Source organism: Struthio camelus, chromosome 3 (genome assembly GCF_040807025.1).
Source record: "Struthio camelus isolate bStrCam1 chromosome 3, bStrCam1.hap1, whole genome shotgun sequence".
In the NCBI taxonomy this organism is placed as follows: Eukaryota; Metazoa; Chordata; class Aves; order Struthioniformes; family Struthionidae; genus Struthio; species Struthio camelus.
Window position 1 is genome coordinate 6972255 of NC_090944.1, and position 25013 is coordinate 6997267.

A 25013-nucleotide genomic window follows, 5' to 3' on the forward strand; every position below is an offset into this window, starting at 1 on the left:
AAGGATCAGCCCTACTCCGTGACAGGCTCCCCGCTGAGCTTCTGCCTGAAAAGTCACTGAATCAGTGAATCGTCTTGAACGTGTCTGGCAGACTGATGAAGCAAACCCATCTGCAGGAGAGGAGACTAAGAAATGCCTGCTCTGTACAGAAGAGCATGGCTCCTTGGAGGGCCCAGGGCTTGCAGCATGCCAGTGTAAGGAACACCTGAAACTTCCCTTTAGAGAAGAGACATCCAGAATCACTGGGATTTTATCTTAGCTTATGCATCAGGCCTTTTTGTAGCACTCTGCCCCTCTGAAGAGTCCTGAGAGCTAAGTTTCCATTTCAGGGGGGCTCAGCAAACGATGCTGGAAGGGATCTGAAGAGAGCGTCTCTTCTGATGCACTCCACAGAAGGATGAGATCTTTCTCGCCCATCTAAGAGGCACCAGGCCTTAAAAATGTCCAGTGATGGAAACTCCACACCTCTACAGGCAGTTTATCCCATTGCTTCTCTGTCTCCAACATTGGGCAGATCCTCCCAATGGATTTTCAGGGGGTTCTGTCTGGAATTCCTCACACCTGGAGAGGTCTCTTTATGCATGCATGCAGGCTTCCGCAGTCAAGTGGACAGACATGCCCAGTGCTCGCAGTAATTCCTGTAATTGTGATAAATGTCTGTCTTGTTCCTTGGCTTTCAGAGCACCAGTTCTATCGCAAACGGGCCATCCTTTCTGACCCTGAGGGTCGGTCTCACTGCTGGACTTAAAGGTTATCTGAAGGGTGCCGTTGCCGTGGTAGGGAAAGGGGACAACATCAAGACACCACACAAAGCCAATGAGACAGATGAGGATGATATTGAGGGGTAAGGATTCATGGAGCCAGTTTCCTGTATCCTTCCTTGGGAATGAGCTATGAGCTTTTCGTGTCACTTTATTTTGGATTATTCAGTAAGGACAGCATCCCTTCCCAATTAGGCTGACAGCCCCTCTAATAGGCGTGCTTAACTTGTGCACTGCAATCAGAAGTGCCAACTAGATTGTTTCTCGGAAAGAGAAGAGTTGCTAGATTACTGATGCAAATCCTGGTCACATCACTACAGACCAGTCCTTTATATCAGTTCAGACCCTCTGCTGCTGGTTGTTCACTTGTGCATACCAGCACCAGCCTGATGTGAACCAACATGATGTCCGTACTTTTTAGCTGTTGCTCCAGTTGGCCGTTGAATGGGAGCCACAGAAGTGAGGTTGAAGGGAAGATGGGAAATGATGGCTGAGGTCTCCCTACCCGCTGTAAGGACAGAGAGGGCACCAAGGGGCTTAAAGCAGCATGTGAACTCTTTTGGACTATTGTTCCATGCTGTAGTCATGCTCTTATCCCACTTTATCGTGGACAAAGTTCCTTTAGAACTGTTGTTCACGGCATCCTCTGTAGCTCTCGGGGAAGAGAGAAGAGGCAAGACCTGCCACGAGAAGCCGTTTCATGGAGCTCAAGTTTCCTTCCAGTATAACCACCCCAGTTCTCCTTATACCCTGGCAGGGTATGAGGGCCTTTTCCAAAGGTAAAGGCCCTTCTAACATCCCATTCATCTGGGCTGCTGCAGATGTCTAAACTAGGTAGAGATTAGTCTTCCCCTCGGCTCCACTGCTGATAATGACTATATCCCTTTAGAAAGATGCAGGTTGTCTCTGAGGCACCTCAATGTGTTGCCATAAGGTTTCCCTTATGAAACCGCCCTTCCCCGTCCTGAATCGGGAGGGTGGGCAGGAACAGGACTATGATAAAATATAGGGCTGCAGAAATGGCTACCTTTCCACCTCCTCACAGCCTGTGCTCCACAAGGGGGGCAGCTTCTCCCTCTTCTGCAAGTCTCTCCTGACAAACCTGCCAGGCCCAGGAGCTGTTTTGAGTCCTGTTTTCTGATGCTGCAGGAACCTCCTCCTTCCAGATGGGGTCCCTCCGGAGCAGCAATGGGCTCGTTTCTACCTAAAGATCTATTGAGCTGAGGGGCTGCCCCGTATGAACACCAGCCTCATGGCCAATGTGAAGAAGGCTCTCATTGGGGAGAGCAAGGACTTGGTGGACCCCGATGTGGAGGTGTTCTTTGCAGGGCAGAAGGTGAGTGAGCTGCTTGCTATACCTTTGTGACATGATAACGTGAGCAGGGCTAGCCATTATGCCGGTTTGGGACTACGTGGCCAAGGATGATCTCAGCTGTCCTGGCATGTAGATGCTGACCTGTGTGACAAAGCTGCTTGTTTGTCCTGTGCCACGTTCCCTTCTCTTGCCCAGACTACGAGGGGGTTGCAGCAGTCTGCAGTCTCCAGCAGTCTCTATTTGGGAGAAGAAAGTCCCGAGCAGAACACGTGTTGCTATCATGGTCATTAGCAGGGGAGGAGTTGAGGTCTGAAAGAAGGTGGGTGGCTTGTGGGCTCAGACCCTTGTGAAACATGTGCTTTCTCCTCCCACTTGGCAGGGGAAGACATCTGTGCGGAAGAGCAGCTACGAGCCCCTCTGGAATGAGCAAATAGTCTTCACAGGAATGTTCCCCCCCATTGTGCAAGAGGATAAAGATCCAGGTCTGAGACTCTGACGAAGTCCATGATGTGGCCATTGGGACCCATTTCATTGATTGGCGGGAGGTCTCTAACGAAGGAGACAAAGGCAAAGCTAATATGAGGGGAGGACTGAGACACCCTCTTCATGGTAGAGAGAGGCTTCCCTTTGGCAGAGAGTTAGCAAAATAGCCCAGGCTCCTTCCCCAGCCCTGGAGACAGCTGCTCCTTGGTGGCCAGTAGGAGAGACCTTTATTCCCTGCAGTGGTTTTCTGAGATCACTGGGCACCCATTCCCTGAAAACCAAGTCCCATAACATGCCTCCAGTCAGAAACTTGAAAGAAAAGACACCCAAGAACAACTGGCCCTTCCAGAAAATTCATGGCCGTGAATGGATGAATATGTGACAGGCTCTCATGTTCACACAGACACACATGCACACACGAATGCACACACATGCACAAATGCACTAGCGCACATGTGGACAGGACCAATGTAAAAGCAGAGAGGGCTCTACGAAGGTGGCTAATGAGGGTTTCTCCTCTCTGTTGCCTCATGCTGGGTGGCTTGCCCAACGGAGTAGTTGTGTGAGTCTTTGGCGTGGTGAGCTGCACAATCCCCCTCACTGCTGTCACCACAAAATCATCTCCATGTATTGTTGCAAGTGTGTATTTTCCATGTGCACGCGCACACACACACACATACGCATGCTCAATCCTGTAGTACAATACCCAGAGCAGGGAAGTGATGCCATTCCATGAGCCAGCTTGAGCCCTGAGACAAAGCCATGCCCTCCTTCTTGCACATCCCCTTCACTACGTGTGTGTCTGGTCTCCTGCAGGCTTCCTGCCCACCTTTGGCCGTGCCTGGGTGAACATGTACGGCTCCACTCGGAACTACACCCTGATGGATGAGCACCAAGATCTGAATGAGGGTCTGGGTGAAGGCATCTCTTTCCGGGCCAGGCTTTTGATAAGCCTTGCTGTGGAGATCTTGGAGATGAGTTGCTGATGTGAGTCGTCACTGGCAACCGAAGGGTCAGGGAAAAGTGCTGGGTGTTAGTGATAGTTTGCTCAGTCCCCTTGGTAGTTGTGTCTGGTCTCATAGACTGAGGATTTTATTTGGTGTTGCACTAAAAGCACTGGATCCCCCAGCACGACAACAAATCTTGCAAAGATTTTTCAGGTTTTATGGTCATTCAAAAAGAACATGCAGTGAGCCTAGACACCGAGTTCAGCCAGACACCTATCTCTTAGAAGGCTTGAGCAGAGGGAGAGAAAACCCTCATAGTCTCCATGAAAACCTAGACAGTGGCACGTCCCCTTCATAGAGCCCGTGTAGGTGTTCAAGGTGCTGAATGTGGCCTTCTGGGACCCCCTGCCCTGTGGCTTGTTCTCCTAAGGGTCCATCCAGCTGACCTTAACCTTGTATCCTACTTGCCTGTTTTTTTTCCTGCAGAACTGTCCTGGGAAAATGGAGGAGTTCTTCCTCTTTGGAGCCTTCCTGGAAGCTACCGTGATGGACAGGAAGATTGGTGACAAACCCATCAACTCTGAGGTCACAATAGGTTGGTGGTTTTCTGAGGAGGTTGGTTTTGAAACATGCCCGGCAGAGACTGCAGGAGCCAAGGCCAAAAGCAGGCTGTTTACCCCCTCTTTCCATGCTAACATTTGACAGAGCATCCGAGGCTCTCAGTTTAGGAAGAAGGTGATGGCTACTTCATTGGCACAAGCCATGCGTGTCCCCAGATGAGCTCTTTGCTGCGTGATCTCCTGTCAGCAGTGGATCTGCTCCATCTCTCAGTTGAGAGCACCTGGCTTTGCGTTTCCAGAGGTTAACCACCAAAGGAAGGATGTATGTTTCTAATGGCTTGGAAGGGGGCATGAGTAGAGGACAGATTTCTGTTGTTAGTTTGTAATCCCTGGTCAGGGTTTCAGAAAGCTGAACTCCACTGTCCCCCATGGTTCCTGCAGAGGAAGTTGCTCCCCAGCCTGAATTAAAGGCAGGTGACTGAGGCTGTTTAACCCCAGTGTGAGTTATAGCCCTGTGACTTCTTTCCTGAGGTAACAATCTGGTTCCTGTAGATGGCATGGCCAAGCCTACCTTGCGGAGGAAGAAAGATGGAGGGGATGGGGACGAAGCAGAGTCTGAGCTGCTGCAGAACTCAAGTGAGGAAGACGGTGATGAGGATGGAGAGCTGGTCTCCCTTTGCTCATCTCAACCCATGAAACCCCTGGTCACAGACAGGTAAGTGTGCCCTCCTGGCCACCAGAGGGCGGCCTTGCTGGGCGTGGCAAGGGGAAAGTGAGGGAAGGGACATTGCAGTGTTGTAGTGAGGTAGGAGGGGTCTGTCTCCTGCCAGCATCTGGGAAACAGAGAGGCAGTGTGCTCCCTTGCCTTGCAGGAGAGGGAATTAGCATCTGGTTTCTGAATGGTCTATAGGCTGATGGGAGCAGCAGACCTAAAAGCTCGTGGGGAGAGATGTGACTTAGTTCCTTGTCCGAAGGTGTTGGCATGTGTGCCAGGTATCTGAGCTCCCCCGAGAGTCAGCAGAGATGGAGTCAGTGCAGTCCCAGGAACCTGGAGAGTCATTCAGCCAACCAGCCCTCGGAGCAGCAGCAGCCGCCACTAGCTCTCCGTGCCCTGTGAAGGGAGCTTAGCTAACTGCTTGTAGAGACCCCATCTTGGGTATTACAGCTAAGAAGAGCTGAACACCCACCGCCATTGCCTACAGTGCTGAGCACTCTTGTCGATTGCCTGTTGTCTCATAAAGGTTGAGTTGACCTCTCAGCCTACCCTACAGAGGGCCTTTCTCATCTACGCAGCCAGTTGTGTGTGCAGCGCTCCTAGCTATCCACACCTTTAACGCTCTACCTCTGTGGCAAATTAGGGGAAAGTTAACCAAAGTTAAGTTGAATGAATTTTGGTGTGGGTCAGACCCAGAGTGTCCCCCAGAAGGCTGAAGGAAGGTGGGAGACTTTACCTGCCTGGACTCCTGGAGTGAGCCACTCTTGTGGCAGAGCCTCCTTTGTAGCCTGAACTGATTGCTGAGGAGCCTTTGTGATGCCTGCAGGTGGAGAGAGGTGAAATTCACATCAACTGAAGCCAGCCTCCCCCAGCCAAACATGTGCCAGAGCTGAGCTCTGAGGCAGGAAAGCCTGGAGAAGAAGCAGGTGTGTGCTATTGGCAGTGCCAGGGCTGCTCTTCATGGAGTGGCTGTGGTGCTAAACCTCAGCCTGCTGTGGGGCTCTGCTCCACTGCCCCCTTCACTGCTTCCCCCCCATTGCCATTCCAGGAGGAAGGCCTCAGTGATGTGCAGGAAACGATCAAGAGTGAGAAGCCACAGCTGGAGCGCTGGCTCCGAGGGGTCCTGGAGGAGCTGAGCAGTGGGTGCTTGTGAGTAAAAGACTAGCAAAAGCTGCCCACCACAGACCTGTGCTCTCAGCCGGGATATGGGCAAGATCATGGGACTGAGAGCATGAGCTCCCCTTGCGTTATGCTCCGAGATGACAGGCAATCATTTTCTTGGCTTAGCACACCACCATATTGATTGCCTTCTGCCTTGGAGCATGGGCAAGGTGGTACTCGCCTCTGAACTCCAAAGACCCCCAGCCAGTGATGAAAGCCACACAGACTCAGTCTTGTGGCCTCCACAGACTAGTGCCTGAGCGGTACCTTCTCCTCATGCACGTCATTGAGTGCTGGGTGTAAATAGGCCACTTGGCTGCGATTGCAGCGCACACTGAAAGAACAAGGGCGCTTCTGTGTAGGCAAGTGCCCTACTGCTAGCAGAGATCCAGCCTGGCAAGGCTGCTTGCAGAGAGCCAGCAGGCTCTCGCAGGATTCATGCTGACGAGCTTTTCCATCAGGTGCTTTGTGACCTTAGCTGACAAGGACCGGCACCACTCTTCCCGCACGAGGCTGGATCGAGAAAGACTCGAGTCCTGCATGAGGGAGCTGGTAAGTGTGATTCAGCTGGGGAGGAAGATTTGGGAATGGGGCTGGACCCCATCAATGCGGTGGGGAACCTTGGTCCTTAGGGTTCTTGACTTCCAGTCTCTGCGGATTGGTGGTTTGAGGTTTATTGCTAAAGAGGGGGACCCAAGAGCACTTCCTGTCTTGCACAGGTCCCACATGACCCTTGGGTCCACACCACTACGTCCCCTCCATCACGCTCTGCTTTTCATTGGGAAGAAATCCCGGAGTGCAGAAAAGGAGTCGCTTTATTGTCAAAGAGTTCAGGAGAGGGGAAAGCAGGAATGTGGGGGACTCTGCCGAGTATAGATGCTGCAGGGCTAGCTCTAGCCTGGGTATTTGGAGCTGGTAGGCCAACGTATTGGAAAGGAGCTGTACAAAGACCAAGTGGTTTATCCAGCTGACGCAATGAAGCTTCCTTAGCCAGCTGCATACAACAGAGTGATGAATGTGACCTGTGGAAGCCTCTATGTCCCCTCTTCTGAACTGCCAGATGCTGATTTGTAGTGGAGTCAGGGAAAGGGGAGAGACCATGCTTAAGACAAGGCTTGAAGCCACTGCAAAATGCCATAAGCACAACTGACACCTCTCTGTCCCATGGCAGGCCCTGCTGGGGCAGAAACCTCTGTGCTGTGGACCCTTCCTATATCCTGCTGAGGTTAACAAAGGGGCGCCAGAAGTACCATTATCTGGATGCACATGGCAGGACTAAGGCATTTGTGTCCTCACCACGCCTTCCTGAACGCAGGGAGACCTGTCTGCTGCTTTTGCCTTCTCTGTGCTCCATTGTGCTCTCATTCACAATGTGTCCTGGGCTCCCTTTTAATCACAGGAAAACATGGGTCAGCAAGCCACGACTCTGCGCTCGCAGGTGAAGAACACCACCATGAAAGACAAGGTGAAGCTGGTGCAAAACTTCCTCCAGAAACTCTGGTTGTTAGCTGATGAGGTGAGTTGCCCTCCACAGGGAGAGTGCCTGTTAGCTGGGTCAGCTTATGGGCAAATCCTGCGTGCAGGAGAGTTCCCTGGTGAGACAGGTCTTCTGCAAGGAGCCAGTCCAAGAAGAAAAGACCTTTGTTGGGCTCTGCTCCTTTTCTAAAGGACCTGTATGTTCCTCCTGTGTCAAGACAGGTGCTTAGACCTCTCTTCAGACGACCCAATAGAAGTGCTCAGCCAAGGCAGCATGACCACTTCCCTCCACTGACTACACCAGTTATATCTCGTGTGCTAATTAACCAGTCTGTGGTGGGAACTGAGCCCTGGCTGTCCATCCTGGTGTACCATGAGCCCAAGCCAAAATGCCCAGCCCTAACCCGTCCACAGGTGAGGCCAGGCTTAGCCCTGGACAGGGCATCCCTGGAGCCGGTTGGATGGGACCCCTTGAGGTGGGGGCGTTTCCCAGCCTGGCCCAGGGCCTGAGGCAGGGCCCTGGCCTGAAACAGGTCACCAGTATACTTTTCACCATCTGGCAACTTTGCGTAGTCTGTCTATAAACTGCCCCGTGCCTCCCAGGTTTGCCTATACGCTCCTGGATTGGAAAGGATGAGCATTAATATAAGTTGAAGAGCCCTTCCCAGACAGTAACAGAACTGGGTCCTCTTGCAGTTGAGCTAGAGGATGGTTTTGCCTGCCTTGAGCCGTGACAAGGCCGTGCAATTCCCCAGGGGAGCAGCCCCCAGAAGGTGGCAAATGTCCACCCAATATTCAAGTGAGCAGCCTGCAGCCATCTCTGATTTTTGCTAAGTAGAGGAAATTGTTAAGTAGGTAGCTCTTTGGAGAGCTTTCAGATGAAGCCATCTAATTGTTATCACTGCGGTGTACTCTTGCTTCACTCCACCTCATGGGTGACAGTTAATAGCCGAATATGTTAGAGCTGCTCACAAAATTTCCAAAAAGATGCTATTTCTGCAAAATCTTTTGTTCCTTCCTGCAGAAAATTGCAGTTCCTCTGAAATTCGTGCAATGTCTACCTGGGTCTGTGTGGCTGCAGCCATTTGGGGTTATTGGTCCACGTGGAAGTTGTAGTTTTGGCACTTGCTGTTCTCATTTCCCAATATGGGCGAGGCTCCTAGGCTTGGTGAAATAGCCCATTATAAAGTAACTCTTTTCTCTGCTTTGGCTTGCCACAGCAGAAAATAAAGCAGGCTCTAAGGCATGATAGGAGATGTCCAGAGAGGGAGCTGCTTCCATTGTAGGGAATGGAAGTGCAGGGCACCTGCCCTACAGTCCTTGTGGGCACTGAACTAAGAGAAAGGGAAAATCTTCAGCCTTCCAATCTGGAGTTAATATCTTTTTTTAATTTTATCAGAACAAATGTAAATCCCAGTTTCTTTCCTGCTAGGCTTCACCTTGCAGGTGTCTCAGGGGTCAGAAAGGGCTAAGATGCTGACAGGGCTCTTTGTTGGTGTTCACAGCCCCAGCACACCATTGCTGACATCTTCATCTGGATGATGAGCAATAACAAACGCATTGCTTACAGGCGTCTCCCTTGCAAGGATATTCTCTGCTGCATTGTGGATGAGGAGATGGGAAAGGACTGGGCCGAAGTGAAGACCGTCTTCCTCAAGGTGCCTGCCCGTCTTCCTTGGGGGAGCTGAAACCACAAGGAGGGAGGTGAAGCAGAGACAGAATGGGGGGGATGGGGGTGGAGATGAGAGAGCTGGGTACCAGATGGGTCTGGTAGGTGATGGAGGTCTGGAAGGAGAGAGATGTCCTATTGAGTTTGCTGGGAGGGGAGCTAGTGGCTTGAGAAGAGGAAGCCAGTGTGCTGGGAAGAATATGATGCATGAGAAAGAGTAGCGGACATGATCCAGAATGATAAGGGGTGGGTCCCTGGGTTTAAGGAGCAGCGGTACAAGGTGAGGCCGCAGAAGGCGGTAGGCACTGCAAGAGGTGGTCTGTCCAATCTCTAAGGCCCCTCCTATGTCCCTGTAAAGTCTCTTGTCCCTTGTGCCCAGCTACCTGGGAAGAGGGGCTTTGGACCTGCAGGCTGGACAGTTCAGGCCAAGATGGAGATTTACTTGTGGCTGGGCCTCAACAAGCAGCGCAACGACTTCCTGAGCGGCGTGCCCTGTGGCTTTGAGGAGAAGATGACAGCCAGAGGCCCAAACCTGCCATCCTTTCCACGCATCAGCCTCCTTTACACGAGTAAGAGGGCAGGCTATGGAAAAGGCAGGCGGGAGCCTGGTTCAACACCACTTGGGCCAAGGACCTGCAGGAACTGAGGGGGAAATATGGGAAATACTTCCACATGTGCCAGTCTGAGGTCTCCCACTGTTCGCGTGGGGAGCTGGGGTGGGGGACTTCTGCGCCCTTCTCCTTACCCCATTCCCAGCTGTCATTCTGCACATCGTGAGCAGGACCCTGAAGAAGTCCATATCCATTCAGGATCCATGCTTTAAGCCGACTTCCTTCACCCGTGTTGGCCCTGAGCAAAAGTGCGCCTCTGAGACCTTGCTCTCCATGGCTAAGCTCCAGGGATGCATCCCAAGCTGTCTCACTTCCCCCTCTCTCTGTCACAGAGAAGCAGGTGTTTGAGCTGCGAGCCCACATGTACCAGGCCAGGAGTTTGTTTGCTGCTGACAGTAGTGGCCTTTTGGCTCCCTTTGCCCGAGTCGTCTTCCTCCCCCAGAGCCAATGCACCGAGGTGAACACTATTTCCTGACCTGGAGGAGTGGGCAATCCCTGGGGTTGAATGTGGTACTTGTCCTATCATCTGTCCATCCTGCTGCCCTGCCATGGGGCTGGGTCTCCTGACTCCTGCAGAATCATGGATCAGGTTGACCGTGGGGTCCTGGGGTGCGAAAGCAGCCATAGCACTGGGGCCTGACTAGCTATCTCGAGCAACCTTGCACCCAAAGGAAGCCTGTTGGAAGTCTCTTCCCCAGCTGCAGGCAAGTCCAACAGCCCTTTCACTGCATGTCCCTGGGCACAAGCACACAGCCACCCCGTTTCTGTGTGACTGAGCTTTCAGCTGCCTGGTGAAGAGAAACTGGACCCTACAGGAAGCAGGAGGTGTTTCTGTGCCATCTCTTCCTGTGCTGAAGGCTGCCGAGCTTTAGCAAACCTTGTGGAAGCTGGGAATAATTTGTGCCTGCCTGCTGTTTTTTCCTGGGAGAGTCCATGGGAGATGCGCTATGGCTCACTTGCCTGCAGAGCAAGCGCCAGCCTACGGGTGCTGCCAGCACTGAAGTTGCAGCCTGTGGCCTGGCTCAGACAGGCCAGGCCTGGGGTCATTCACGGAAATGGGGTCATCCCTGTGGCTACCCCTTTGCAGGGTACTGTTTTGTCCTGATTTGACAGAAGGAAGCAGATGCTCAGGCAGAGAAAATTAGACCATCAGAGCAAGGGGTGAACTCTGGGAGCTGCAAGTATCTTGGGTCAAGATCTGCCAAGCGAGTTAGACCTGTAATTCCCCTTCCTTTGGATCAGGCTTCAGATCCTAATGTGGCTCTTTCCTGTCTCTTGCCCCATAAGCCATCAACCCTCTAATGGGTTTAGCCCCAGGTGCCTTCACAGTATGATCCAGTAAATATCTGTGATCCAAAGCACTGCTTGGCAATAGCATTAATACCCAATAGACTGCAGACTGCCACAGTGTCCACATCTGCATCAGGGCTGCCTCAATTCTCTGAATAAGCAGTGGGGAGAAAAGGACCTTTAAAAGACAAAATACATCTCATCTATTTTAGCCATACACCTTAGGAAGAGACAAGCGGTGCCATAAAGAGATTTCTTTTCTCTCCCCTCCCTAGTCAGGGATTCTGGGGTGCCTACCATGAAGTAAGGGAGCCTTTATGTTGTGGACATGTAATGTGGCCCAAGATAAATCCCCTCATATTTTCAAAGTAACCTCCCCGCTGCTCGCAGCGCTGCAAAAGTCCTGGTGCAGGAAAACTGAGATCAATATCCTCTCTGCTCCCGTTGTTCAGAGCCTTAGGCCCTGGCTGCTACTCCTAGCTGTAGTGGTAAATGCTGTTTCTGTTCCTCCAGGTTCTCAATGAAAGCCTTTGCCCAAGCTGGGACCAGCTGCTGGTCTTTGACAATGTGGAGCTATATGGAGAAGCTCACGAAATGCGGGACGACCCTCCCATAGTTGTCATTGAGATCTATGAGCAGGACCCAGTGGTAAGATGAATCTCAGCAGAGGAAAGCATTTCTGATTCAGGTACTGAGATCACTCCTGGCAAGGCAGCTGGTGCAGCAGATGTGAGAAGAAGTGTTTTTCCTGACCTGTGGAAGATGTTTCCTCCCTGTTTCCCAGGGCACAGAAGAAACTAGGAGCCTCTGCTGCTAATTGATCTCTTGCACTCGTTGGTGTCTTATGTTTGGAGCCAGAAGCAAGAGTTCAGGTGAGGCTGGAGGCAAGGATATATTACTGTAGTCTCTCCCAGTAGAGCAGTGCTCAGTCCTGGCCTCATTGCTGCCCCAACCCTGGGCCACCTCCTTCACCTTCCTTAAAGAAGTTGGTGCATTAGGAAAGGCCTTGTGGATGGAAAGGCACCAGTGAAAGGTGGCACTGAGCTTTGGTCACGTACGTGCAGCAGACTGATCCTGTTCTGCCCATACTGGGGAGTGCTGTGGGGCTAACTGTGGAGACCTTTGGTTGGTCTCTCAAGGCAGACAAGAAGCCCGATGCTAAAAACCCGAGTGCTGTCTTTGCCTGGCCAGGGCAAAGCTGACTTGATGGGCCGCACCTTTGCCCAACCTGGGGTGAAGATGTCAGATGAACAGTACTGCCCTCCACGGTTCCCTCCGCAGCTGGAGTGCTACCAGATATACCGGGGCAACTCCACAGCAGGCGACCTGCTGGCTGCCTTTGAGCTACTGCAGGTAGCAGCTGGACAGAGCCATCCCAGACCGAGGGAGGGAAGAGAGCGGGAGGGGGTGTGGGGGAGAACCGCGTTTAATCCACGCTTCTGTTTCTGAGGTGCTGCAAAGAGTGGTTAGTTCATGCATCCTAGAAAAGCTAGCAGGGTGTAGTATAGCTACTCGCAGCTCAGTGTGAGGGCAGCTCCTGCAGAGTTATGCTGGTGTGCAATGAATGCCAGCTTCTTTCTGGCAGGGAACCCTACTAAAGTGTTGCCCCAGCACAAACTCTCTACAACATTACTGGGCTATGGAAGCTGTCATTGGGAGTCTTGGTTCTCTCAAGAGATGTCAATGGGAAGGTCCCAGGTAAAAGGGGTGTGAGTTCTCATAGAGGAAGATGGTGTATGCTAAGCATCTTTGACAAGGAGCTCAGGGTGGGGGCTAATCTCTCTCTGTAGGTATCCCTCTCTTTCCATTGACTAGACAGAGCAGGAGATGCCTGGAGTGGTTGAAGGTGGTGGAGTAGAGACCTGCTGGCTTTGCTCAGGCTTTGAGCTGGCCAAAGCCTGTCCGTATCAGCCTGTCAGCTGCACTAGTGGGTGGGCTTGGAAGTTTGCTTTGCTGCTGAATGTGCCCTGTGTGGAAGCATAGCACCACCTCTTGTGCTCCTATGAACACCTTTTCCCAAAGTGCCTGTACTGTACAGTCAGTGGATTACTGAATCGTCTAAGACTCTACAGACCCAGTGTGGGAGAGCAGGGTGTGCCGGTTCCCCCAGTTCAAAAAAGCAGACCTTAATCCGTGATGCATCTCTTCCAGATTGGAGCTGGGGGCAAGTCAGACCTGCCTCGTGTCGATGGACCCACAGGCATTGACAGGGGTCCCATCCTGCCAGTGCCATTGGGGATTCGTCTGGTGCTGAGTAAATACAGAGTGGAGGCAAATGCGTTGACAGCAGAGGGGTTCGTCTTGGGGCGCCAGACTTGAATGCTGCGCAGCCAGATGGCTACACAGCAGAAGGTACTGTGTTGTCATGGCCTCGACCAGATCCCATTATGAGGGCTCCATCTGTTAGGCGAGGGTGATGTAAGGCAGAAGACTCTGTCAGTGGGTGTTTGAAGGCCAGGAGGGATCTTAGAGGTTCTGATGACAAGTTAAGCACCTACAGCCAGATGTTTGGATTGCAAGGACCTGCCTGTACTAGCTGCACAGGGAGTTAAGCTGCAGCAGCCCTAAAAAAAAAAAAACCAGGATGACTGGATTAGTACTTGCTTTCTTTCTTAACTGTGGGCACCATAGCAAGCCTAGGAGCTGCAGTAGAGGGCACTTGGTCTGAAATTCAGAGGAATGCACATTAGGGGTGTACACCTACACCTGAAGTAGTCACGCTGACTCTCCCTTAGTATCGGTGGGAGGGGAAAAACCCAAGATTGGTAGCCTGAAGCTCATTTGACCTATCTTGGACCTCAAGGACAGGATGCCTGCTGCTTCTCTCTAGTGAGATATGGTGACACATCCATCAGGGCTCCTCACCCTAGGCTGACTTGGTAGACAATGGTGATGTGGGCAATAGAGACAGTGAGGTTTGGTGCATGACTCACCCGGCTGTTGTAGGTGTTTCTGCTAGGAGGAGATGCTGCTGATCGGATCCCCAGGGGCTCTAAAGAGATCCTACGTCCACGTTTTGTAGACTTTTTCATCTGGTCAAAGAAATACTATTCCTCTGGTGCGCAGTGTGAATATGGCCATGGGGGGACAGGAGGTGGAAAAAGCTTGTTTCAGGGGGACTTTTAATCATGGTGTTGGTCTCTTATCCCAAGAAAGGAAAGGGGAGGAGGCAGTCATTTCCCTGTTTCTGACAAAATGCTGCCAGTGCTGAATGAAGAGCCACTGCAGATGGGCTAAACTAAACTGATGTGGTCCTGCTCTATGGAGTCTGAGGGCAGAAGAGGGCTAGGAGAGGAGTGCTGAGGGCATCGGAAAGGAGATGTTAGGCTGTTGCAGGTGAGTCATGGGGTGGTTTGTGTGGGGTCAGTGAGAGAGCATGCTGCATGCCAGAGCCGCATGGAGAAGGAAAAGAAGCTTGAGGGCTCCATTGCTGCCCAGGTGATTTTGTGTGCCGTGAGGGATCCTTGCTCCCAGGGGATGAGGAAAGCCAACTCCTTTGGCTCCAGCAAAGAGGTCTGGCAGCAGTTGGGGGCAGTTCTTCTCACCTGTATGCCTTTCCTCCTCCTGCTGCCCTAGATGTTGTTCTGGGGACTCAGAGACCTGAAGAGAGTGAACGTGACTGAGGAGGAGCGGCCCCGCGTGGACATTGAGTGTGCTGGAAAGGGGGTCCAGTCAGCTCTCATCCAGAAGTACAAGAAAAGCGCCAACTTCAGCACTTTAGTCAAGCGGTTGGGAGTGGTGAGTGTTGCCTCTTTCCTCTGAGCCCTTGGCCAAAATCCAGGCTTGGCTGGAGCTCAAATTGTGGCTGCTGGCCCCTTGCTTCCGTTTGCCCACGATAGTAAAGGAAGTGATCTCCAGCCTAGTTGGGGATCCCCTTTCTGTGATGGCTCCCAGGCCCAGCTCTGCCAGAGTTACATGAGACCTCTTCCTCCAACATGATCTCTCTTTGAGTCCCTACTGGCAACCACCACAATAGACATGCTGTAGCCTACATGCAGCCCTTGATAACCAGGACCCCTTTGCTTCCAGGACCTCCCAGAGAATGAACTGCTTCACCCGCCCCTCCACATCCGAGTGGTGGAGTGCCGGGCTTTTGGGCGTTATACCCTAGTGGGGTCCCGTGCTGTCAGCTCCGTCTGAAAGTTCATCTGTCGCCCACCAGAGAAGGCAGCCCACCATTGGAATATGACAGGTACCAGGCTTGGGCCAAGAGGAACAGGCTGGTGTGGGTCATTGGTGGGGCACCAACCTCTCTTGTTGTCTGTCTTTCTCTGTCCTCTGTCCAGTTGAACTGCTCAATGGCTCTCTGGCAATGGCCATCAGAGGTCCTCCCTCTTGCCCCACGGGGGAGCTTGTTGTCAAGGTGGAACCTGAGGTTCCCATCAAGAAGATGGAGACCATGGTGAAGCTGGAAGCTGTGAGTATCCGTGTGTCAGCACTACTTTAGCATGTCTGTCTTCACTGCATTGTCAATAACTGGGTGATCCCCCCGCAAGCAGAGGCCACCTTGTGCTGTTGGGCATGTAGTTGGACTGATGCCTGGAATTAAAGGCCTTGGGGTCATAGTTAGTTGTACTAATCAGTCACGTCCTGTCCTGTCCTGGCTGAACTCAGCTGGTGCTTGCTGCCCCAAGACAGCCTGTCCTGGGCTAAGAAAATGAGGTATTTGTAATGTTTTCCTGTGAAGACAGTTAAATAGGAATGAGCCCCCATGAGCATAACCCTGCCCCTGTGTTGCTCTGTCTGAACCATCGTTCTGTGAATGGTGCAGACTCGAGATGCATGCACCTCAGATGCATGTGGCACGGGGCTGATCCAGGCACACAGAGTCATCCTGATGCAGGCAGAGCCCTTTAGACCTACTGGGTCTGCCCTGAAAAATCAGCAGTCTGCACATGGGACAAGCAACGTGTCCCCAAGGAGTCAGACTTTGCTCACGTGTTGTCACCGTTTTCTTGCCCAGAATGGAAATTGGAGCACCCTCCTGTAGCTGTCTACTCCAGAGCGCTCTCTACCAAAAGAAATGCCTGTCTCTCTACAGGAAGCCCTTTGTAGGGACATGTCCTCCTCTGCAGGCAAGCAGCATGTGTGCATGCATGTGCCTATGGGCACATTGCGGGCTCCAAATGTGCATGCATATCCATGGCCCCTCATGGGCACATTTACAGAAAGACCACAGCACATACAAAGCCACTTCTGCACAAGTGCACATGTGCATAAACACACACACACCTGTACAACCCACAAGTCCTTGGTGGATTTACAAATGCACCTCTACCTAGAGTTCCTAGCAGGTGCACAAAAAACTCTTGTCACTTGCATTTGCATTCACAAGGAGTCTGTTGGCCCAGCTGTGTTCAGGAGGACCCCCAGAGCACGTGTGCATGTGTGAAAAGCCCTGGCATGCACATGCTTGTTGGCTTCGGGAAATGTACCACAAACACTTGCAAACCTCCTTAGCTAGACAAAAAGAAGCTCCAAGGGAGCAAAGCAGTCTTTATCCATACTGAAGGCCCAGGTATCTTTCCAGGCCCGTGCTCTCATTGTTTGGGATTGGGGTTCTTCATTAGCAGAGCTCTCCCAAGAGGAGATGGGTTTGATGTGTCCCAGCAGACGTCTCCCTTGTATGCAGAGCTTCCCAGCCAGGGCTGTTCCTTCAAGGCCTTTGCTTCCTGCAACCGTGGGGAGCTGTTTGTGACTTCTCGCAGCTCACTGTGCACGTGTGTGTCTGTGTGCCTTTGTACTCTGCTGCCTTTTGGCGGTGCAGTTGCCCACTAGCCTGCTGTTCCCTCTCCCTGTTCCCTTTTAGCCCTGGCGGCAGAACTCGGATGCAGTGGTGAAGGTGGAGGTGGTAAGTGACGGATCTGCTTCCGAGCATAGTTGGGCTGGGAGGAGCAGGAGAGACAACACCCTGCGAGTGTGCATGATGATTATTCCCACCACAACTATGTGGTTGTGGTACCACCTCCCAAAGGCTTAATGGTGACACACTGAGCGGGCTCAGGATACCTTGCTGGGACAGGGGGGCCTGGTACCATGTAAGCTTCAGGTGCTTCAGCCTGGAAAATGCATGAGTGAAAGGGATGGTGGAGAAGTCAGGACATCTCTGGTTTACGACTCTGACACTGTCTCTCTGGAGCCTTGGGCAGCTCCCTTTGCTACTCAGAGCCTGTTGTGAAAGGTGGCAGGTGCTAATGATACAGGGTTCTGCCTTCTCAAGGGATTTACCTATCACCTTGGCCCTTTGAGAGACATCTCGCTTCCATCTGATCCCTCTTCTTCTCTGTCTTTGCTTCCTTTGTTCCTGCAGTCTGAGGAAGAGAAGGAGAAAAAGAAGAAGAAAGGAGGAGGAGGAGGAGCAGGAGGAGGAGAGGAAGGAGAAGAGGAGGAGCTGGATGAGAGCATGCTGGACTGGTGGTCCAAGTATTTTGCTTCAATTGAGAGCAGTGGAGGGGTGCATGTAGGGGGGTGCAGGAAGATGTTCCCTGCCTGCAAGGTCTGGGCTATTTCCAGCAGAACAGCCCAGCATCACAGTCCCAACATCTGTTGGGACAGCACAGCAGTGGACTGCTTTTGAAATGCAAACAGTGCCCATTCCCAGCACTAAGGCTGGGACCACTGGCCTAAGGAAGGAGGGGAAGTATGTGTATTGAAGTCCCCATCCCCGGTGTGAAAAACGGGGTGGTAGAAAAGCAGCGATCAGCTGCTGTTTCTGTCTGTTGCCTCCCTGATCATTGCCGAGCTGGTAAGGGGCACATGGGCTTGCGCCAGCCAGGTGCTCGTTCTGTTTCCCTTTCTGGTACCAGCCCAGTCGTCTTCCCAGTGTCTCAGCTGCGAACTGCCCAAGTGCACAAGGATGCCATGCAAACATAGACACGTCCTCCTGCCCCATCCCCTGCGAGAGACTCTCCCTCGCACACAGTCCTGCTCAAGGCTGAGCCCTGCCTTTGTGAGAATTCCTGCTCACGTACCAGTGCTGAAAAATTGTACAGTGAGGGAGAGGGTGTTTCTTTTCTCTTGTGGGGCCTGATCCTCCGCTGTTACACAGAACCACCTAAAACTAAAGGCTCTTTGCACTGGCAACATCCCTGGCCTTGGGAACTGCTCCTTGGATACCCTAGAGCCATCCCCACTTGCCTGGGCTCTGTCCAGCTTCCTGGATGGACACACAATTTAAACAAGTGCAAGAGAGAGGTAAAAGTGCTTTAGCTGTCTAATAGGCTGTTCTTGCAGAGACCGGGGCAGCCTTGTGGCCAAAGGCTTGGGGCCATGCTGCTTTTCTCGCCAGCCTTGCCTGACTGTCAACCAGGCTTTCACCCGGCAGAGCTGAGCAGGGTTTCTTTTCCTTGAGTGTACTTATTTTGTGTCTCGTTTGTATTCAGAGCACAGTTATTTAGCAGCGTCACTGTTGAAGACTGTGTTGAACAACTTTGATTTCTCCAGTTTGGCTAGATCCTAGCTCCCTGCTCAAAGGAGAAAGGGAGAGCTGCGACCCCTAAGCTAGGCACTTTCAATGAGCACAGAGAGCTCAGTGCAACTGGCCACTCGTTGTTCATTTCGTTTCTCCCCCAGCAACTTTGGCAGCAGGAAGCAGCCGCAGCAGAAGCAGAGGAGGAGGAGGGAATGGAGACTGCTGAGGGTGAGCTGTTTGCAAGCAAGGGAGGAAACGGGGCAGGGAAGGGTAGGACCAGAGTTCCTTTTGGTGCTTGGGCACCCAATTCCGAGCATGCAATTGCTCTTCTGCTCAATCAGATACTCGTGCTGTGTTGCATATCTCCAGGCAGGATCAATTTTTGTGAATGCAGACCTGGTATGGATTGTGTTGGGCTGACATATCAGGCTGCAAATGCCAGGGGACTCCCAGTCCGAGTGTGGCATTGTGGCAGCCTCCAGCTCATCCCTGCTGGAAGGAAGGCTGTGTGGAAGTAATGAGATTAGTGACTAGGATCTGTGTTATTGACTGAAGGCATTTTTGTGCCTTCAGAAGTTAGTAGTCGCATCCCCTTGCCCATGCGTTTATAGAGCTGCAAGGCTGTGTGCTCAAAGTCTATTGAGAACACCAAGGCACAGATACGTTAATATCGCATTTGCAGGGTTTTCCCTCGTCACCATGAGGGAGGCTTTATGGAGGCCTCCTTTTGCCCCAGTTTTGCCAGGGAAGAGTCAACTAGGCAAGATGTTTGGGATCCATCTAACCTGACTGCTTTTATCTTCAGTGTAAAGCTGAAGAGTGATCTGTTTAAAAAAAAAAAGTGTAATCTGAAAGTGTAGTCTGTGTTCTGGTTTTCTAGAATGGGCAGTAGAGAAAACTATGCCTTTCAGGGCCAGTTCTCTGACCTATTTTAGATACTGTCCTGAGATGAAGTGTGCCCTAAGAGCGTTTTTCTCTCAAGGAGTCTGGGGGACAGTAGCTCAGATGGGGCATTGCAGATGCCTCAAGCTGGGTGAGGCCAATTTCATACCAAGAGTACTATGGGCTGTGAACATGAGTGAGCTGGGACCTGCTGTCCAAGGGTGACCTTGTCCACCCTGCAGGCTCTCTGGCAGTCCCTGGTAAGCAGGGCTGGTGAGTGTTTCCCTGAGGAGCCATGATTGGCCAGCTCAGTCATGAAGACTGAGATGGGAATGGGCAGAGGGAGAAGGTTAGGAGCCTCTGCGTAGGGGCTCAGCAAAGGGCCACCCTATGGACTAAATGGGCAGTGGAGTAAAGAAGGGTAGCAGCAGATAGCACTGAGTTCCCAGCGCTGCCTGCTTCCCCTGCTCTCCATAGATCGTGAATTCAGAGGAGAGGGGGTGGTTGTCCTGTTCGTGCAGACTCCATTAGGTGGGAAAAATAGAGAGTCTGGCTTCTGTTGGAAGACTAGCCTTTGTATCATGAGAAAGATGAGGCCAGGTGCTGCTGAGCTTGGCGATGACTCTGAGCAGCTTCTGCCTGGGCTTGCTGTAGTAGCAGAGCTGTTGGGGGGGTGTCCTTGTATGCCTCCTCGTTCTCTGTCAGTCATTCTGAGCAGGGTTCACTTTCCCCTTTTACACTGCCCTTCCTTCCTGCTTTCCTCTTCCACATTAAAGGTTTATCTGTTGTCATCTGTCTGTTCTCATCTGCCTTGCGCAGCAGCCATGAAAGCTGGCGGGATAGAGGCAGTGAGGGCTGGGGATTGCACATGAGTGGGAGAAGCGTGCAGTGTTGTGCAGCCTCCTTTGAGCATGCCTTTCTAGGTAGACTGTACTGTGTCCTTGGCTGGTGACTGCTCTGAAGAGAGCGATCTTAAGAGCCTGTTGTTGCAGCTAGTCATTGGCGTCACCCTTGAAGAGCAGCAGTCTGTGCTTTGGCACTGAGCTTCAAGCATTGTCACCTCAGCCACACCTAGGCAGGGGTTTTGCTCTGCAAGCTGCGCACGTGTCAGGGGTCTGGGCACAGGAAGTATTCTCTTCCATGGGCGCACCTAGCAGGGCCCAGCCAGGTGCCCTTGATGTTTTTCACTCCCTTTTCTTTTCTCCAACGCCCTTGCTGTCAGCTTCAAAGGACGTAGCGGAGACCAGAGTGAGATGGGGAAATGAGCCCTTTAGGGAAGACTGGGAAGGGTGTTGTACTAGCAGCCCAGCAGGACAAGTGGAAAGAAGACAAGAAGGTGCTATGGGCAGGATCAGATATTTTCAGTGCTGTTGAAACTAGGCAGAGCCTAGGCTCTCAGTCCATGTTTCGTAGTCCTCCAAATGACTCCTGCTCGGGTCAACTGTGGGAGTTCCCTACGCGGAGATCTGTGGGCTCCTGGAAATGCTGTGAGCTGGGTAGCAATGGCCAGAGCTGAGGAAAGAGAGGAGAGAGGTTGAAGGGTTTCTGTGGGACTGAGATGGGAATTGCAGGCAGTAGCAGCTGTCAGCTTTCATGTTCCTCCTGTTTGAGTGCCTGTGATCGTGTTCCCCCTTCTCTGTCTTCCTCCGCTCCACCTCACCCTCGTTTCCATCTCCTCCATCCCCATTGCTTCCCCTTGGACTCAGAAATCAAACCGGATGACTCTCCCATGAAAGGCTCCAAGGGTCAGGCAAAGAGCAAGAAGTCCAAGGCACCCAAAGATGATAAGAAGAAGCAGCAGCAGTGAGCCGCTGAGCTTCCTGAGAAGCAGAACAAGCTGAAGATTGATGAACTGAAGGTATGTGTGTTGGCAGGGGGAGGAGGAGGCTCTGCCTGCTCAGCAGCAGGATGGAAGTCAGATCCTAGCCATGTGGAAAACACAGTAGGATGGATCAGCCCTGCTGGATGCATCTCACCTGTGTGAGGGGTATCTAGCACTGGGTGAGATGTGCCTTGGGACTGTCAAATTCTCTGCATAGACGGAGAGTTCAGGGTAACTAGCTTTGCAGGAAAGGACCTGGGATCTTGGGGACAGGAAAAGTCAGCAGTGAACGCTTCTAGCAGTGAAGGGCAAGTGCATGCTGGGCTGTGTTAGCAAGAGTTGGCCAGCGAGTTGAGGGGAGGGATTCTTCCCCTCTTTCTGGCACTTGTCAGATCCCTTCTGGCTTCTCTGTCCTGACTGGTGCTCCCCAGCACAAGGAAGGCACTGACCTACTGCAGTGAGTCCAGTGGTGGAAGCCACCAGGCTGGTCACAGGTCTGGAGGACGTGGCATACAAGAAGAGGAAGAGGCTGAGAGCTGGGTTTGTTCAGCTTGGAGAGGAGAAGGTGAATGGGGGATTGAATTGTCATCTTCAGGTACCTGATGGTACATGGCAGGGGGATATGGCAGAGGACAAAGGAGAGTGCAGAAGGAAATGGACGCAAGATGCAGCAAAGGAAATTCCTGTTGGACATAAAGCATCATTTGTTTCCTACAATGAACTGATTCATCATGAGTGTGCTGCAACTTTGCAGAGCTCTCCGTCCTTGGAGACATGGGAGCTTGACCCTGGGCAAGCTTCTCTAACTTTGAATGCCAGTGGTCCCTTCCCACCTCGGTTCCCATATGACTGTATGATTTGCCCATCCAGAGATGCCCCCATTTGATCAGGCAGCTCCCATGTTCAGCCAGTGGATGTCTAAAGCTCCTGAGGTGACTGGCATCCTGAGTGCCCAAACAGCTGCTGTATGTGGGGCTGAAACCCAACATGCCTCATGGCAGCAGGAATCACAGCCATCACTGTATGTAGTTCTTGGAGGGGTTTGTCCCACACAATGCAGCTGGAACCAGAAGTACTTGCAGGAATTGCAGGGGAGAAAAAACCAAAGGTGGTGGGAGCTATGATTTGCTCTCTGTAACTGCACTGAAGGATCAGGCAATCGTGTAGCTTAATGAGTAGTATGAGAAAGGCATCAACTTGGTCTTGAGAGTGGAGGAAGAAGTTCTAAGTTGGTGAGAACACCCTCCCCACGGTGGAATCAGAGTCTACAGCTATAGTAGGAGATGGATCAGGGCCAGGCATTGCCCATCAGCAACCCAAACCAGGACCCTGGCGCCAGGCCTGGTGCCAGGGCTCCAGGCCAATGTGCCCAGCCCCATCCCACTGCTGGGCAGGGGCAGGGAATAGCCTGGGGCAAGGCTATCCCATGGGCAGTTTGGATGGGCCCTGGGTGGGGGAGAGTTTCCTGTGGGCCATAGCTAGCCTGGCCAAGACTCAGTGCAGGAAAGGGCCCTGGTTCAGGTTAGTGGTCCATGGACTTTACTGTATTATAATCTGTGACTCTGGGCCTGAGAAGGAATTTGAACCCGGATTATACACGTAAGGGGAATAGCTACACAGCCCATTCAGCTGAGGTTCCCTCCTATACATGATCAGTTTGGGAAGGTGCTTATGTCATCAAGGTCTGACCCAATGACCTGGAGATCCCTTTGCATCCTAGAGAATTAGTCACTGGGCATCCTAGAGAATTAGTCACTGGGAACGGTGATGTCCATGATCTCTTTGATTGTCCTTGGGTAACCACTGGATCTTTTCCCCCTTTTTTTTTTTTTTTTAAAAACTGCTCCCCTCTAATTTTGTGTCATCACAGGTCTTCAACAAAGAGCTGGAAAGAGAGTTTGATAACTTTGAGGACTGGCTGCACACCTTCAACCTGCTCCGTGGAAAGATCGGGGACAATGATGACGCAACAGAAGAGGAGCGGCTAGTGGGGAGGCTCAAAGTGAGTGTGGCTGCTGAGTTGGGTCAGGGCAGGGACAGCTTGGGAAAGCCTTGCCTATAGGGTTCTCTCCTGAAGATGCATTAGCTGAAAGGAGGTTGGATGTAAGAGAGACCAATTTGCATTGACTCAACCACATCTCCTTGCAGGGGAGGGTAAGCCTCCAAGGATAGCCCCAGGAGTCAGATGGCTCCACAGAGTGCATTGCAGAGGGCAGTCCTTTGCAGCAACCAGATCTTTTGTGATTCCTACAGAAGGCCAAGGGCAAAGCAGATCCTCTTTATCACCCACTGTGGATATAAGTCATGCCTGGAGTTATCTTTGCAGACTATTTTTCACCAGTAGCACGGAGCTGCCTGCCATGTTGCACCAATGCATGCAAGTTAAACTCTTGCTGGAGGGAGTGATCAGACGGTCAGGGAGCATGGAAATGAACTGTGTTTCACGTGGTAGTTCCTGGATTTCCCAGCCCCTGCCTTGACAGCACCTTTTATTTCCATTGCTCCTGGTTTTCTGCCAGTTGTATTCCTGGAATTCCCTGCCTGTGAGCACCTTGCTAGTCTGATTCCTCTGCAGGTGTCCTTCACGTTGTCCAGTTGCTCTGCTCAGGGTTGTATCCTCTGCAGGGGGTGCTTGTGAGGCAGAGGAAGCTTCCAGACCTCGCCTGTCTACTACAGCACAGGGCTAGAAACAAGGAGAGAAAGTGGGCTCTCAGGAAGGGTGGTTTGGGATGGGTCTGCTCGCTCTGAGCCTCGGGAGCAGCAGGACTACTGAGGCTGTGCACTCCCTTGTGCTAGGGCTCCATCTGTGTCTACAAAGTGCCGCTCCGTGATGATATGGGCAAGGAGGCAGGATACGACCCCGACTTGGGCATGTTCCAGGGGATCGCCAGCAATGACCCCATCAATGTGCTGGTCCGAGTCTCTGTTGTTCGGGTGAGTATAACCATGTTGTATGCCAAGGCGTGATGCTGTGTTCCCTTACAGTGCTCGCACCCAGAGCTGGTGCTGAAGCTGCAGAGAAGTTGACTTTTAGTTCTTGGTGCTGTTGGTGCCAGCATCCACCTGATAGCAGATGGCACCAAGGTCAAGGATGCAGCATGAGGACTAAAGCTCACTGATGGGCCCTTGAAAGGGGCGTCTTCCTAGCTTTGTGCTCTCCCCATTGGGATACTAAGCCTGTGTGAGGTCCAGACACCTGGCCTACAGGATGGATGGAGGTGTCCGTTGTAGTGCTCAACTTCAGAGAAGAATTTGGATCAGCCCAGACTACGAGATTCTGGTTCTTTACATAATCCCCCTTTTAGATAATCAATGAGGCATATGCTGAGCAAACCAGGAGGAGGCAGGGATTAGTAGATCTGGCTGAAGGGCCTGTCACCTCCTGGGACACATGCCGAGTGATAATCAATGTGGTCCAGCTAATGCCTGTCTCTTTATATGGAGTGCACTCTGGAAAAAGTCCTTCTTGACCTCCATTCTTATGTCAAGATAAGATATCTTGAGATATCTCCGCCCTGCTGGAAGCACCTGGGTGGCTCTTTGCCAACCCCTTGTCCCTGTTGTTTTATAAATGCAACCTACTTTCACCTACGTTTCCCACTAACCTGGTTTCCCATCCAGTGCTACATCTCATTGCCCTGAGAAGGGGATAGCAGGTGAGATTGCAATCCCAGAATCCCAAAATCACCGAATGGTTGAAGTTGGAAGGGACCTCTGGAGATCATCTAGTCCAACTCCCCCCGCTCAACCAGGGTCACCTACAGCATGTTGCGTAGAATTGTGTCCAGATGGCTTTTGAATATCTTCGAGGAAGGAGACTCCACGGCCTCTCTGGGCAACCTGCTCCAGTGCTCAGTTACCCTCCCAGGAAAGAAGTATTTCCTCATGTTCAGACAGAACTTCCTATGTT

At 52.0% G+C, this 25013-nt stretch overlaps 1 protein-coding gene across 1 annotated transcript in view; it reads left to right on the forward strand.

The window, feature by feature from the left end:
* Positions 1-25013, forward strand: part of LOC138066521 (otoferlin-like) — an 85551-nt gene that overhangs the window by 50022 nt on the left and 10516 nt on the right. The window contains 27 exon segments of the mRNA XM_068936387.1: positions 681-724; positions 726-844; positions 1911-2097; positions 2456-2527; positions 2529-2643; positions 3376-3537; positions 3937-4101; positions 4619-4781; positions 5425-5440; positions 5836-5930; positions 6404-6494; positions 7342-7458; positions 8924-9076; positions 9467-9656; positions 10031-10155; positions 11502-11636; positions 12180-12341; positions 13140-13259; positions 14565-14726; positions 15018-15180; positions 15275-15405; positions 16810-16839; positions 17299-17442; positions 18561-18627; positions 20988-21139; positions 22974-23105; positions 23900-24037. Of these exon segments, the coding sequence (XP_068792488.1) occupies positions 681-724; positions 726-844; positions 1911-2097; positions 2456-2527; positions 2529-2643; positions 3376-3537; positions 3937-4101; positions 4619-4781; positions 5425-5440; positions 5836-5930; positions 6404-6494; positions 7342-7458; positions 8924-9076; positions 9467-9656; positions 10031-10155; positions 11502-11636; positions 12180-12341; positions 13140-13259; positions 14565-14726; positions 15018-15180; positions 15275-15405; positions 16810-16839; positions 17299-17442; positions 18561-18627; positions 20988-21139; positions 22974-23105; positions 23900-24037 (3350 nt within the window).